This window comes from Grus americana, chromosome 2 (assembly GCF_028858705.1).
Source record: "Grus americana isolate bGruAme1 chromosome 2, bGruAme1.mat, whole genome shotgun sequence".
Classification (NCBI taxonomy): Eukaryota; Metazoa; Chordata; class Aves; order Gruiformes; family Gruidae; genus Grus; species Grus americana.
In genome coordinates, this window is record NC_072853.1 from 121017670 (window position 1) to 121034612 (window position 16943).

Here is a 16943-nt window from a genome sequence, read left to right on the forward strand (position 1 = left end):
CAGAGAGAAGCTAGAACTAAATATTTGTAAGACAGTGAGGCCAGGTACTTGAATGCTTTTACACATGGGAATTTAGCGTAAAGTTAGTGAAATTGCACTGTTGGTAAAGAAACTTTTGTGTACTATCCATATGCTAATTTGAAAAGTGACGTTAGAATAACTCAGTACTAAATCAGGATGCTAGAATGTGTGCAGAATACAAATAAATACTTATACTTGCCAGCCAGCCACCCTGAATAAATGCACAAAGTACTCTTTCTAAGGTGACGACCATTTTTGTAGTCAACTTGAAATTCTTCTTTCATTAAATAATTGTGCCTGATTGGCTTAACACCTGAGGCTTATCATAAAGTATGCTTTTAACAGCTCTTTTCAACAGACAAGTTTCTTTTTCTTTCCATCCTTAGGGAGCCTTTCCATAAGCTCTTGGTTCAAGGTCTTATCAAGAATCAGACATTCAGGCTAACAACAACAGGCCAGTGTTTGAAGAGGGAGGAGGTTGATCTCACTGGTAAGAGAGACTGCATGGGAAAATCAGCATAGGTACATCCAGAAAGTCAAGGACTACTTTGGTGTACAAGCCTCAGTGCTGGGAGAATTTGGAAGAGAAAATGAATCCTTGTAATATTTAAACTGGAGAGCAACTTCTGTGAGTTTTGGATTCATATGCACTGCTAAGTGTGCAGAGACCCTACTAATCCAGCAGCTTTTAATTGCATCCAAACATAGAAACAGTGCTATGGTATTATTTTAGCTCCAGTGTAGTCCAAAAGATCAGAAGTCAGTATTGCTAAGACACTGCTCAGCAGCTTGCTGGTAGCCCCAGCAAACAGACAACCTACAAAAACATCATGGCAAAGCTTACACGGATGTTGGTGTATTCAGTAGATATTAGGAATGTAAAACATGTATAGGGAAGCGTGCTGTTTCTCAAGTTCTGTCCAGTGCCTTCACTGCATAAGCTGAAGCAGCAGGTCCTGGCTTGGGCACCTGTAAGAACAGGAGTGGTTTGGTCATGTTTACCTCCCTTAAGCACTCCTCTCACACAACCTTCTTTTCACTGTTTTTCTCCTGCATACAAACCCCATAAGTCAGTTAAAAAACCAAACAAACCAACCCCCTTATGTTTATCGTTGCCTGCTAGCCTATTTTCTTCCAGAAAAGCTAGAGCTTTTCTGTAGCAGGTGGTTTTGCTCGGTTGTACCTTTATCAGTGTAAATGCCCCTTTCCATCTCTAAATTCATGCAAACAAAAGGCACATTCTTGTCAGGATAACTTATGCAATTGAAATCTATACATCTGCTGTTTGTAAAAGCTAAGTGCAGGTCAGAATTGTACCAAATCAGTACACCTGTCTAGGAGGTTTTAAATGTCATCGTTATAACAGCGTTTAAATCTCAGGGGCTATCAGTGTAGCACATAGGATGAGTGCCAGGTACAGCTTCCAAACAGTACAAGGAGATTTTCTGTCATGATGTAATGGAAATATTGGGATATTACTTGTGTTAAAACATTAAAGTAGGAAAGATATGGGAGGGAAGAGAGTGTTCTTCCTCTTTAAGCTGTTTGGAAACCAAAAACCCCATTAGAAATAGTTGTTTCTTCTTATGCTTAGGGAACAAAATTAATTGCTGTTACAAATGAGCAAAATTTGTTTTAATATTTTGCCTATGTCTTAATATTTAGGAACTGAACCAGTTCACCTACAAACTGGTGAGAAGCTCCAAGTTGCTTGGGAAAAAATGAGCAAATCTAAGCACAATGGAATAGACCCTGAAGAATTAGTGAAAGAGTATGGCATTGACACCCTACGTCTTTACATTCTGTTTGCTGCTCCTCCGGAACAAGATATTTTGTGGGATGCTAAAAGTAAGTTGAATAGTTTCTGTTGTTTGTTTTGTTGTGGGGGTTTTTTTCTAGTGTGTTAGCTCTACAACCTAAAAGCATGTATGGAAAGCACTTCTTAAATGGTATTTTCTTCTGTGAACTTGGACCTCATTCTCTTATTTTTTATTAGCTACAATTGATTAACTGAAAATGATTATTTTACGATTTTTTTTTCATTGTAAGCTGCTTTTTTAATCATATCGGATAACAGATAAAACTGAAATATTTTACTATTTCTGTTTATTTACACCATGTATGCGATGGCTTTTGTAAGCTGGACTATGAAATACTTCTCAGAAGAATCTCATTAGAAGATAATCAGAGTTCCTAGTAACTAGTATTTGTACACACATGACATTTTTATGAGCTTGTTTCTTGAATAAGTTAAGATTTACCCTCCTACGCACTTATTTACTGCCATCGTGCAATTTGTCATACTGACAGATCTTAATTTCTTTTATCTACGGTGGTTCATATGTTTTAATGTGGTCTTATGCATACATTTAAATCTAGCCCTCTTGTTGCATAAGGCTTTAATAAAACACCCCATGCCTGGTTTAAAAAGGTATACTACTACATTCTTTCTTGTGTTATCTTCTTGCTACTTAGTTCAGCCTGCACTAAGCATTATTTCAGTCGGTGTCTGTCACCTTTACATTCATATGTGTTCATTTATCTATTATGGCACTATTGTATGTATTGGAGGAGTGGGGTTTATGACACTTTTCAGTTGGCTTTCTGTCAGCACCTAATCACAACAGTAGAGCTAGGCATATTAAAAGGTCTGTTAAAAAAAACAACCACTAGGAATCGAGCTTTAACTCCTGCATCCCTAACAGTACACAGGTACATAATTCTCTCTGAAACAGCTAATTTAGTGATGCACAGTCTTTTTGCTGTATTTTTCCATCTTAAAAATGGAATAATTAAATTAGTGTGGGAATCATGGGTACAAAATCTTAGTCGCAAATTATACTAGAGCTTGGTGGTTAAACGTTCTTTTAAGAAAGCTAAGTACATGCAGGCATAATGCTAGCAAAAATGCATTTAGTCATTCGTACCAAGCTGTTTACCACTTGAGAAATACAAAGAAAGATTTTGGAGTCATGTAGTGTTAAAAGTGTGTTGGAAAATGTGAACAAAAGGCGATGTTAGCAGCCTAAAGATACTTCCAGAGGAAAAAGATGGAACGTAGGTGAAAAGCCTGTCTTGATCGTTAAGTTTGGTCTGAATTTCTTAATGACAACAAAATAGTGAATGTTTAAATTGAAGAAATCAAGCAAGTGGTGGTGGATTTGACCTTGTCTGGACGCCAGGTGCCCACAAAGCTGCTCTGTCACTGCCCCCAATTCAACTGGACAGGGGAAGAAAAATACGATGGAAGGCTCGTGGGTGGAGATAAGGACAGGGAGAGATCACTCACCAATTACCGTCACAGGAAAAACAGACTCAACTCAGGGAAATTAATTTAATTTACTACCAATCAAAATCAGAGTAGGATTATGAGAAATAAAACCAAATCTTAAAACACCTCCCCCCCGCCCCCGTTTTCCCAGGCTGAATTTCACTCCAGATTTCTCTACTTACTCCCCCGCAGTGGCGCAAGGGGACAGGGAATAAGGGTTGTGGTCAGTTGATCACACGTTGTCTCTGTTTCTTCCTGTTCCAGCGTGGGGTCCCTCTCATGGGAGACAGTCCTCCATGAACTTCTCCAGCATGAGTCCTTCCCATGGGCTGCAGTTCTTCATGAACTGCTCCAGCGTGGGTCCCCCACGGGGTCACAAGTCCTGCCAGCAAACCTGCTCCAGCCTGGGCTCCTCTCTCCACAGGGCCACAGGTCCTGCCAGGAGCCTGCTCCAGCGTGGGCTTCCCACAGGGTCACAGCCTCCTTCAGGTGCCTCCACCTGCTGTGGTGTGGGGTCCTCCATGGGCTGCAGGTGGATATCTGCTTCACCATCAACCTCCATGGGCTGCAGGGGGACAGTCTGCCTCACCATGGTCTTCTCCACGGGCTGCAGGGGGATCTCTGCTCCGGTGCCTGGAGCACCTCCTGCCCCTCCTTCTTCACTGACCTTGGTGTCTGCAGAGTTGTTCCTCTCACGTATTCTCACTCCTCTCTCTGGCTGCAAATTGCTCCTGGTGGGTTTTTTCCCTCCCCTCTTAACTCTGTTACCCCAGAGGTACTACCACCATCACTGATGGGCTCAGCCTTGGTCAGCAGCGGGCCCGTCTTGCAGCCAGCTGGCATTGGCTCTGTCACGCATAGGGGAAGCTTCTGGCATCTTCTTACAGAAGCCACCCCTGTACATGCCTCCCCTCGCTACCAAAACCCGGCCATGCAAACCCAATACAGAAAATTGTCTTATTTAGAGAATATTAAATACTGGTTCTTAGTTGCGATGATCCTTCTCTTCACTGGATGTGCTTTGATAGCCATTTGAGGGCTAGAGTCCTTGTCTTTTCTGTGGTGGACATGAAGGCAGGGCCTCCTGTCATTCTCTCCCCTCTCCCCTGGTGTGGGCAAGCAATCTTCCAGACTATGCAGGACCAAATGTGGTCAAACTTACACAGCAGCTTATTACACCATTACTACAGTCTGGATACTGCCAGGCGCACCATGTCTAGATGGTCCACATGCTTCCGGTATGAACAGGAGATGGAAAGTTTGGTGAGAGCATCATACTCCCAGTCCCACTTATGAGAGTTTCTGAGGATTGTGCAGACATAGTCATTCAGGTTGTATTTTACTGTTCCCAGATGTGCAGGAAGTCTTTCATCTAGTGTAATCAGACAGATAATTCACCTGTATTACAGTCACTCACATCTCTTTAACTTCTCCCAGTTTAGTAGTAGCCCTGGCAGTCTTTTCAAGTGCAGTTGCCGGAGCAGAATTGGAAGCTCTTGCCAGGACATTTTAGGATATGTTGATACTGTGCAGTGCAGAGTGATGTAGTGCTGTGCAGTCTAGTAGAAACACGACACGTCTGGAAGAAATTGCTAAAGCCATATCAGTGCTGCACCTCAAGCCATACCTTCACTCATGGCTCTGCACCGCACCATAGGGAGGACCTGGCTGTGAGCAGGAGCAGCTTGGAGCCTCTCTGTAGCGCAGTCCCTAGGTCACAGAAACACATTCTGAGAGCAGCCATGGACATAACATTGGATTATTTTACAGACTTAGCAAATATTCTTGCCGTATATATGTTTTAAAGTCATTGCAGAAGAATACTTCTGTTTTATCTTATTGATTTCTTTCCATTAAGGCAAGTCAGCATTATTTGTAAAGGCATTTTTAAGTGCATTGACATTTTTCCTTTAAAATACAGGTGTTTTTAAAAAAATATTTAATTCCAGAGTTCAGTTTGTTTTCTGGTTTTCTTCAAAATTTTGGATTCATTCATTGTAACTGAAATTTGTTTCTGCAATTTTTCATTAATCTCAGCTGACGCTATGCCAGGCGTTCAGAGATGGCAGACGCGCCTCTGGATGCTTGTAACCAAACTTATTGAAGCAAGGACTTCAGGAACCATGCCCAATCCTGAGCTTCTGAATAAGAAAGAGAAGGCTGAAGCCAGAAAGATCTGGGAGCAGAAGAATCTGGTGATTTCTGAGGTTAAAAGAAACACTTACATAGTTTGTAAATGACTAAATGAGTTGCTGCTTACGCTAAAACCATATGCTTGACTTACAGAGCCAAAAGCTTTTTCCCCAGATGAGTAGCTCATAGTTTTTAAGTGAATTATTCTCTGTATAAGTAATTTTATTTACCTACAAATTCTATGGGACAGAACCTTTTTGCAAAGTAGTGAGATCTGGATTGGCAAAATTTCTCTACTGTGTGCCTCATTTAAAGGATGAAATGTTATGGCAGTAAAATGTTATCAATCTGGGTTTTAAGTAACTCCGTTTCCAGTAGCAAAGCTATAGGTGATTTATGCAGGTTATCCCTAACAAAAGCTTTTGGTCTGTTTGCTTCACACCTCATTATCATGCCTGCTGTTTCATATAGAATGAAAAAAAGTTGTTGGTGAAAATATATTAGCATATCCTAAAAAAAAAAATTACTGAAATGATTGTTGATCTCTTATGTGTTGTGTCGTGCTGTGATTAGTGTGAATTCAATTATCCAAGACTCAGAAGGAGACAAATATGTGCAAAATTCACTTAAAATACTTTTCTACAGATAAAAACTTTTCCTGATTTAAACCCTGTGGTGAGGGACCTTCCAGGTCTTTTAACAGACTTTAGAATAGTAATCTTGTAATCTACAGACAAGTTTTCACCAACATAATTGCATTTCCAAGTATGAAGGCCTCTTGTAGGGGCAAAGGGAAGATATTTTATTAAAGAAAAGAGAGTGATTACTAATATACAGTTCTCGCTGGCATTGATTGAAGCTTTTAAAATCCTGAAACAGAGGATAAGCTAGTCAAGTGAATTTTATAATTATTATTTTCCCATACACACATGTGATTGCATATATGATGTGTTTGTATGCCCAAGTGATTTTCAGGTAAGATGGGCATATTTCACAAATTGAAATCGATTATCAATAATTCTTTTTCATTTAAAAACTCGATATTCTATGTTTGAGAATTTTAACTAATTAGTGATGGACCTTTTCTTCTAATACAAGGTAACAGAGTACTTCACAAAGGATCATTTGTTCAATGCAGCTATTTCCCGATTGATGAGCCTCACTAACATACTCCATGTAAGTACACGTTATTAATGAAGGTATTTTTCTCTCAGACCCTATTCCTGTAAGTCTTTATACAAAGCAGGAGCTTTGTGTGTATATAGGTATAGCCTGAGCTATAGGTCCAGCTTTCCATAAGTCATTTACTGTCATAAACATTGCTACTAAGCTGAGAGCCTCGTTGAATTATGCAGTTCAAAAGCAGCACGTTCTAGTATCGCTGTCACCCTGAAATACACGGTTTTGCAGGAAGAGCTTGATGGTATTAGAGCCACTAGGTTCTGATGTTTACGTCTGCATCCTGTAATTACAAATGGGATACATTTTGTTTAGCTCTGCTCTTTGTTCTCTTTTGATTTTTTTTAACCAAGTTGCATAGGTAGCTAGGTATAGCTACATTATGGAATTACCAAACATTCTGATTTAAAGAAAAGGGTTATACTTTGCAAGGAAAATCACACATAATCTTACATTCCTCAGAGACAGCTTTCACCACTGAAATGTCTGCTAGTAATAGAGTTTGCAAATTCTCCATTTAAAAAAAAAAGTAAAAATAACTTAAGTCTTTAGCACTTTTTATTTAGATTGTGTTGTTTATCAGCCAGTGACAATATATCAAATACAATAAACTATTATCGTTATTTTTGTTACTGCTCTTAGATCTGGTTGAACAATCCTTCAGGCATATAATGGTAACCTGATCGAGACAAGAAATCAAATAAAAATTTGGATTTTTCAACTACTTTGTTGAAATACCATTTTATACCTTATGGATTCGAAGGAGATTATTGGCAAAGCCAAGGAACTTCACAAAAAGTTAAACAGGGTGTGCACAAGTGCTGTACTGAGATAATTTAAGTCTGGAATACTGAGTGGTGTTGGGAAGGTGACACACAGTTCTTTATCTCCAGCTCAGTGATTCATATGCATTTGGGGCTGGTGGATGGTGATGAGTGAATGTTCAAAAAAATATAAATAAAAATCAGTCTCCTACTGACAGCCAGATGTTTGAACAGTGACGTATTTCTTGACCAAAGAAGTCAGTGTAGTATCTTTGAAGAACAGGTTTCTGTATAGCATGCTGACACTTCCTCTTTCAGTCCCATTTGAAATGAGGAAGTGGGGAGGTGGGTGAAGATTAAATATAGAAAATAGGTAGTAGTTACCAAAACTTACTCAAATCTCGTTTGCACTGACCTCATTAGCATCAGTGCTAAGAAAATGCCATCTGACAACATTTGTGCTATGTGTCGAACAAATCCCTGGGTTTGGAGAATTTTCTAGTAGACAGGAATGGGTGTTCATCACACCCACCAAATAATTCTCATAAGCTGACGTGTATTGACATTTTTCTGTGCTGTTTCATTAGAGGGGCGAATTACAAAATAAACACAGAATCTGAACATACCAGGGGATGTAATCTTTCTGAGTCAGAACAGGCAAAGAAAGAAAAAAAATTATGCAGCTACTTTCAGTGCTATATCTTTTCTATTAAGAGAGAATAAATAGAGGAATGAAGGTTCAAATTTTCAGTCTAGCACCTTTTGCAAGAAATTAAATATTTTCTGTACTAGAGAAGCTGAATACTTTACTAAAGGAATCTGAACATCAAACTGTAAAAAGCTGTACTGCGCTTTTTCATTCCCAAACCTTCCTTCAGCTCTACAACCTCACTTCATCACTAAATTCGGCTTTACTTATGCCACTCTAGGATCCTGTACAACTGAGCCTTGTCCCAACAAAAGCCATGCTGCGTTCATCAGAGTTAGGCTCTTTTATACAAGTACTTCACCTCTTCTCAGATAGCACTGATTTTATCTAAGATTGCACTTCTAGAACTGCAGCACACAAAATGTTTTTGAGGGCCGCAGTTGTCCACACGTGTCTGTGTCCGGATTCCCATGGCAGAGCAGATTCCCAAGAGTCTGCATCAGCTTCTTTGGGATTAGCTTCCAAGTGTTAGAGAGCACTCTGTGACCAAGAGTTGCGATTTTAATTCTCAAGAACTTTTCATAAGTTTCTAACTTATTATGAACTTTTGCTGTCCTGAGCATAGACATGGATTTTTAGGTTTTATTACTGCATTTTCTTCATAATTAAACTACTTTCCCACCTCACCCCAGAATATTTATATTAACAATTTATTTTCTTTTCCTTCTGTCTTTTCGTTTAGCAAGCTTCTCAGCGTCTTGTTCTCCACAGCACAGAATTTGAAGATGCTTTGTCTACACTCTGCATCATGGTTGCACCTATGGCTCCGCACATTGCATCAGAGATGTGGAAAGGTATTTCTAGAAATAAACTTTTTATTGATGTACAGGGAAAAAAGGCAAAAAGTTTGCAAAAATGTCTTTAAGATAGCACGTGTCACATGTCCCTGAAATCTGCATCTATCTTGTCACCTTCTGTCATGATTCGTAAACAAATTTCAAATTTGTGGTGTTCCCAGAGCTCTCTTTCTGCTTTTAGTTCTTTCCCCTTGCATACGAAGGTGGATTTCTTGAGACTAGGCAGAGAAAGGGTGAAGGAAGAAAAATACAAGACAGGACTTGCATAAGGAATTCATATGTCAGCTGCTAGTCATTCCTGTATATGGACGGCAGTGCTAAGAGCTAAACATGAGGATAGAAGCAGCCCTTTTTCAAACAACTGTTTCAAAACCTTTGGACTACAAATACTTTCTTTCAGGAATTCAGACAAAGAGGACCATGTCAGAGGGCTGTGCACTAAAAGGCTAAAGGAGTGTTCAATAAAAATCCTACTCTTGTAAAATTCTCCACAGACTGAAGGACGTTATGCTGCAAATTAACCTCTCAGAGAGTGGGAATGGTAGACAGGAAATCTTTTTTAAGATCTTACACAGTTGTAAACCTTGAGGTCTAAATCCTAAGTGGGCTAAGTTGCATGGTGCTGCTACAGTTAAAGCCTGTGAAATAAGGGATGCGCATGCCAGGGCTCAGCAGTTGCTTTTAAGGTTTATTGGGAGAAATCCCAAGACCTATGTGGGAAGATAGGAATATATTCTACATTAAGACTGGCCACAAATTGCTATGTGGTTTTGGACCTAATGTTAGCTTTTGGATGCCATTTGAACAATTTTATTTTCAACAGTCATCCTACAACTTTGTGCATTCAAGTGTTTACAGAACAGAGCTGTTTAATAGCTTCTATTTCAGAGCTGTTTAATAGCTTCTGTTTCAGAGCTGTGCGTGGCCCTGTAATAATGTTAAAGAAGAAAATTCAAAGAAAGGCAGCTCTTGTCAAAGCAATAACACAGGGGTAGAGACTCTGGAAACAGCAAGATGTATTAGGGAGAGTGGGGCTTTTTCTGTGTTTTCATTTCCAATGTTTTTAAGATATGTTAATAAAAGCTTAATTGTTTAGAATAAAGAGTGGCATCAGACATGATTCATCTGGAGAAAGCTATTTCTGGTCAATATTTTCTTATAATATGAAGTACCATCTAGTTAAAATTATACTTAAATGGAAGTAATTGCCACGACTTTGTTTTCCGCGTTGGTTGAGATGGAGGTAGAAGAGGCCCACTTACACTTATACAGTGCCTTGTCAACTTGAAATTCAAATAAATGTTAGGGAATACAGAAATATGAAGTATGTTTGATAAAATGACAATGCTAGGATGCCTTAATTAATGTAACGTGTCAAATGTAAAACTTAATCCTGTAATGTTTTCAATGTTAGAGAAGCAAGTCTTTTCTTACTACTAAAATCATGGGAGAATGAGAATGATAAACATTTTCTGTATCTTTCTCTGATGTGAGAATGAAAAGGAAGCATAATAAAAACTGAGAGCGTGTTGTCCTCAGCTCCTGCCTGCATTTAAAGAAAAAAATTTGCTTGTGTGGATCAAAGACTGTGCATTGCAATTCAGTGCAACTAGCATACAAAAACATTGTGTGGTGATTACTGCCTGAAGAATTTCATGACTGAATATGAAAAACACCATCTCTTTTAGCATGGTCAGCATAGCATTACATCGAAGTTATAAAACAATTTTATCAGGAGAACATATGTACATTTAACTACTATGTTGTGGTAAGAAGACTATATTTTTTTGAAATAGCCAGCATGTAGCAATTCTGTCCTGGGATTGGGATTGCTGGTGAAAAAATGTCCAACCATGTTCTAGAGACAGATTCCCCAAGTTCATGTTCTGAATTGCACTCTGGTTCCACCAAGTCTTGTTGCTCTTCTGATGTAACTTTATTAAGTATAGGTGATGATGCTTCGTTATTTTAAATAATTTCAATATAATAATTAAGCTTTCTAAATAGTCTGTTTCATTTTCGTTGTGCTTTAGTTCACCATACGCACTCAGACTTAGTCTCTCTTTTTGTACCTTGGCTTTGCATCTAAAAAGTAGGGATAGGGCCGCTTCCTCTCTCGTAAACTAGTCAGGAAGAGGACTTTGTATATTATTAGCTCTATAAATAGCACCTATGGCAGTGGACCCCCACACTTTGATGGAGGCCTCTGCTATTGTAATGCCAATAGTAAACAACACATAAGCAATGTATTTATAGTTAAATACTGACGTTTCATTCTAAAATTAACTTGTACGCAGCCTTTACATTTTGTTTGGTTTAGTGATTAAAACAATGAGCATTTTTCTTTCTACAGGGGAAAATGAAACTGGGAAATTTGGAAGCCCTGTAGTTAATATCAAACAGATAATAATGTGGTTGAGTAGGAACGCTGGTAGGAACAGTGACTTGTGTTAACTCTGAATCATATTACATTATCTTATGTATTTAAACTTTTTTGAAGAAAAAGGGTTTGCTTTTTTATTAATGTTTCTCATTAACAAGTATACTACGCAGTCAGATATGCCTAATATTAATTTTACTACAGCCTTGAAAGAAAAAAAGAGCATCCTCATTAATTTTGACTGTTTGCATTGTTCTTCATAGGATGAATAATACTTTTACTGTTGCATTGTAATCTCTCTTTTTATGCTTTGCTGATCACTAATTATGATCAATAAACATTTAAAAGAAATTACAATAGAATTTAAAACTAAATGTGAAATAATGACAACCTACGATAGGACCCTGACTTAACGTATTGTATTCTATTAAGTTAATTCTGCCAAAGATTTGAAGACAATTAAACCACAGAACTTTCTGGCTAGGCACCTGGAATGAGGCTTTGTGGCAGTAATAAAATAACTTTTGACATCTGGAAGCTCTTCTGCAGATGCAAATAGTATTTTTTCAGTTTAAATGATAGGTGGGCTGAAAATTGAAAAACAAAAATCAACCAACCTTTTTTCCTTTTCTAGTTTTGGAATAAAAAGCAAGGCAAAAGAGACTAGCATCTATAGATATTAAAATCTTGAAGGATCTGATGTCCAGAATATCTGATACTTTTAGTTTTATTCAGTAATTACATAAAATATTCTCCTTTGCTCGAAAAAAATAATGTTTAACTGCAAAACACTATGATATATGATATGATAAATTTTCTTACATACTTGCATTCAGAATGCATTTATATTTAAATAGCAAAAAATCCTTTTTTGCATTTAAATTGATTTCCATTTCAATCTAAAAGCTATTTGACACAATGAAATGTAAAAAACCAAAACAAAAAAAAGGCAAATCAGTGTTTTCTAATACAATAGCTTGTAAAAATTAAAACTTGTCTAAATATATGAATATGCATGTAGGTAACCTCTTGGTTAGCAAAAAAGTTCTTTACAGCTGGATTGAACTGCAAATCAGTCCCTCTTAATGATTAACAACTAATGAAAATATTAGGAAGATTACAAAGATAATTTTAGAGTGTTAATTAAAGATACTTTGCTTGACATATTAAGTAATGACTAGCATCAGTGGTATAAGTAATTTTGATCGTAATAAAGCTGTCCTGCTCTGTAGGAGTTGCATCAGAGTTCATTTGAAATGTTAACATTTTAGTCCACTATGTTTTCTTTGTTAGCTTGTTGATAAACTTTGCAAACGTAGAACTTCAGTTTGATATCCCAGGGATGCTTCTGATGTAATGTTCAACTTCTAAGTACAATGAAAGTAAAATTAGGTAGATTCAAGATACAGCGATTTTTGTTGTTCTGCAGCTGAAGAATTATTCTCCCGTGGGGTTTAGTTTATATGTGACCATCTTGTTTTCATGCATCAGGTAGGAATGAAGAGTTTGGTCCCTTTGTGAGCTGGGTGAAGAGCATACTTCAGTATTGGCAGTAAATACTTCCAGTTTGAGTGAAGGGAAAAGCTGCTTGAATGCTGTTTAATAAGCACCTCACCTTTCAGCAGCTGAACAACAGCAACCCAGTGCTTTGCTATTTTGTATGAGTGAAGGAGTTCTTTCTCCTGCTTAGAGGAGGAAGAGTTTTCAGTATTTTGGTGTGTCAACCTAATGGTCTTAATTGTGCGGTGAATACACTAGTTTATCGCTTAATAACATAAAAAGCGACTGTAGCCCCTCAGTGTGGGAAGAGTTCATCCGGCTGATATCTTGGCAGTTTATGAACACTAACAGGATGAGGAAATCTGTTTCCTTCCTGAAACCTTGTATCTGAGGAATATACAGACACCATTTGAGACGTGTGGGTTGGGGGTTTTTTTAAGTTTGTTTGTAGTAGTACAGTATTTTGCTGTCCAGACAAGGATATGAAACTGCTTATTGTGAGTTGTTACATTTTTATTAGAGATAGCACATGAAAGATATACACCGATGATAAACACATCTTAAGATGTATTGAAATGAAACATAATTATTGGAATTCATAATGGTATAATTGTCTTAGCAACATTTTAATAGCTCTACTGCAAGAATTTCTTTGTCTGAATTCAGTCCTTGCTCAAGACAGCTTTTGTAAAGAATAGAGCTGAGTAGAAGCTAATTGATGTTGCAGATTTTAATTGAAAATCTGAATGCAGAAGTCCCCCTTCACAAATCCAAGAAGAAACACAATTTCAAATTAAAAAAAAATTATTTTCCCTCCAAAAGTAATAACCAAAAGTGAAGGATAGTGAGTCCGCACAAATGGAGGAAGGCAGGTAATTTTCAGAAGGTTAAAAGGATTCACGTGGAGTTTGCTGAATTGGAAACATATTCCAGAGTTCGCTTTTAGTACCCTGGGCTTTTTGCAACCCTCCTTGGTGCTCCACATCTGTCACATATAAACATATGAAGGGAACATATAAAGTGAATCCCCTAGTACTGTATGGAACAAATGTAAATTTTCATGACTTTACCCAGTTCTGTACTACTATACTAGCAGTATAATACAGTTTTTCTCAGAGCTGTCTGGAAACGGCTGTTACTGTATTGCTATCATTTTTTGGAGATTGCAGACCATTTCACACATAATGGACAGGCATATTCCTCCTGGGCTGCAGAAGGGTATTTTGGATATGCAACTTGCCTGAATCTGTCAAATAGGAAGATTCATTAAATAGTAAAAAATCATATGAAGAACAAAGTAACATGGTAACAATCCCATCCTTGGAAGAGGCTGCAGAGGCGAGTAAGATACTGACCCAGAATGCATCTCCGCTTACTGTTACACACTCCTGCTCTGAGCTTTTTAAAAACTTTTATCTGCTTGTCTGCTACTTTGGTGGATTTTTACTTAACACAATTTTCTGTTGTTTTGATTTTGCTAAATCTGAAAGTTATCAACATTTGGATACTGTACCCTCATAGTCACCTTATACTGCTCCCTCTGATTTTCTTATATCTCCTGTTAGAAAATCCCTAGTCCTAAACTCTGATACTGGCATTGCTTCAGATGCCTTCATTAGCTTCCTTTTATCGCCCATTAAGACTTCCGTCCTCCTTGCCTTTTCTGCTTTGTTAACCTCTCTGGGCCAGCGCTTGTCCCATGCCAGCTCTTGCTCAGTTTACTCCATAATCACATCTTTTTCTCTTGCCTACATAATTTTGTGTCAAACTACCTGCACCATTGCAGGAATTTTACAGATAATTTTTTCTACTGCTTTTTTTGTGTGAGACTAGAATTACCTTGCTGTCCTAACTTAACCTTGCTGATACATGACTACTTCCACATCTTCCTTCTTAAATATTTTTAAAATGAGAATCTGCTCTTCCCCCCCAAATAGCACCTTAGGGGAAGTATTATGTGTATGAAATACTCAGGTAATGCTAATAAAGCATTGCCATGAGCTGAAACGTTGTTAGACTTGCCCTGTCCCCTCCTTTGCTCAGAGAGGTGGTAGATGTCCCATCCCTAGAAGCACTCAAAAGTCAGGTTGGATGGGGCTCTGAGCAACCTGATCTAGTTGAAGATGTCCCTGCTCATTGCATGGGGTTGGACTAGATGACCTTTAATGGTCCCTTCCAACCCAAACTATTCTATGATTCTCTCAACTCCCTCATTTACAGTATGCATTTAACTTAGTGTTTTAACTCGGGCTCCAATGCTGTGAGATACTACTTAGGGAAACCTTGTTTCAGTATTAGCTTGCTAGTCAGTAAAAGTACCTTGAGGCTGATCCAATTGCAGGATGAGTCCTGCAGATTGAGCACAAGTGTTGTCCTTGACCTGTCTTGAAAGATGGCTGTACATATACTTACGCAGCTTACAGTAAGTAAAAATGTACTCAGTGGTCTTTCTGTGCTATATCTGCAAGAGAATGGATAGCCACAAAGGCAAAACAAGTAAAAAAATATGAAGCCAAATGCATGTTATTTCATAATATGCACTTTACTAGGCGCTTTCCAGTACAATAAGACAGTAAAACAGGTTTTTAATGTTTTCACAATAAAAGTCTGTGAAATGGTCAGTTTGTAATTTTTCACACAGCGCTTTTGTGTAATGGCTCAGAATCAGGTGGGAAGGCTGGAGGAGGCTTCTTGCCTCGGTCCTGACAAGTGGACCATCACCATTCTGGATCATGGCGATGAAGTTTCTGGTTTTCTGTGTGTTGCGTTTTGAAAATGCAAACCAAATCATTGTGTTTTCTGTGTTTTACAGCTCACAAAATGTGAATTAAGGCAGGAAGCCAAATAGGCAACATAACTAAAATCTTCATTTTGGTTTCCTGTCAAACTCTGTTTTCTGAACCTAGTTCTGTTGACTTTTGCACTTTTTTTTTTTAATATGGATGAGCTCATAGCTCGTTTTGTAGCAAGAAAACGAACTAGAAGATCGATGCTGTGCTTAGTCACACTTTATCAGCTTCAGAATACATTCTAATTATTTTTTATTAGCAGGTTTATTAGGACTGACAGCCTCTACAGGGATTCAAAGTGACCCTGGTTTTGCTTTCATAGATAGAAACTCTTGACTTCTATGAGAAAGTGGTTTTTAAATAGTTTGAAGAATCCACTTCAACAGGAAAATAAGGAGTGGCCAGTATGCATGCTTCTGCCACAAGGCATGTGATCAGTTGGAAAGAAATGAGCTCATCTGGATGATCAAAAGCCAAAAAGGGAAGAATTTAGCAGCTGTTGTCTTTAAAGTCAATGTGATAATGAGTCACCAATGCAAAGATTTTTTTTTTCTGCTAGAGTTCATATCTTTTGGTTTCTGAGCTACTGTCACAAGAGAAAAAAAAATACACAAATCCAGAGCCATTAAAATGTTTTAATCAATTAATTTACCTAATAAGATTGTGGTTTAGTTGTTACTCTTAGAAAATGTGGACGTTCTTGCTTCCCATTAGAAATAGCTCCCACCGGTCCACCCCACTGCCCCTTTCTGAATCATTCAGCAAATAGCAAGGCTGTGTGTCATTTTACCAAAGTGCTTTGTCTGAAAAAGTGCTGACAAAAATCTGGCAAATTTTTCTGGAGGAAGTTGCGTTCCCTTTGTGTCTCTGTTTGCTGTTGTTATTCGCTGTATTAGTCTAAACAATCCAGCTAGGTAAATTGATGTATGTATTGTGCATGGGTTGGGTTTGCCCCTGTGTCTGCTGTTGTGTTTTCAACAGCTTCAGGCACCTCAGTCTCAACAGTGAATCTTGTGTTGATGGGTTTTCTTTATGCTTTTGTGGGAGTTTCCCTAAACCAGATGAGATTTCAAATACATGTTGCAGTTCTGAATGAAGTACATGCTTAAAGTTTTAGTTTGTATTCTTATTCATACACAGAGAATGTTTTTAATTTAAAAATCCCCTGGCTTTGTGAGAATCACAAGAGCAATCATCATCAATATTGATCATATTTGACAGCCTCATGTTTAGCAAAATCTTTTTATTTTGTCCTACAGCTGGAGTAAACAGCAACATAAATCCAACTCAGAAGCTTTTATTCAGTTAAAGAATGTGACTTCAGAATGAATTGCATCCTATTCTCCTATTACTTAAAACAGGAATGAATTGTCTTGAGGAGAACAAAGCCTATTTAATAA

At 37.9% G+C, this 16943-nt stretch overlaps 1 protein-coding gene across 3 annotated transcripts in view; it reads left to right on the forward strand.

The window, feature by feature from the left end:
- LARS2 (leucyl-tRNA synthetase 2, mitochondrial) overlaps positions 1-16943 on the forward strand; it is an 89537-nt gene that overhangs the window by 66070 nt on the left and 6524 nt on the right. For all 3 annotated transcript variants that reach the window (XM_054818540.1, XM_054818541.1, XM_054818542.1), the window contains exons 15-19: positions 408-511; positions 1687-1869; positions 5330-5499; positions 6524-6601; positions 8760-8871. In XM_054818540.1, coding sequence (XP_054674515.1) covers positions 408-511; positions 1687-1869; positions 5330-5499; positions 6524-6601; positions 8760-8871 — 647 coding nt within the window. The remainder of the gene's footprint in view (positions 1-407; positions 512-1686; positions 1870-5329; positions 5500-6523; positions 6602-8759; positions 8872-16943) is intronic.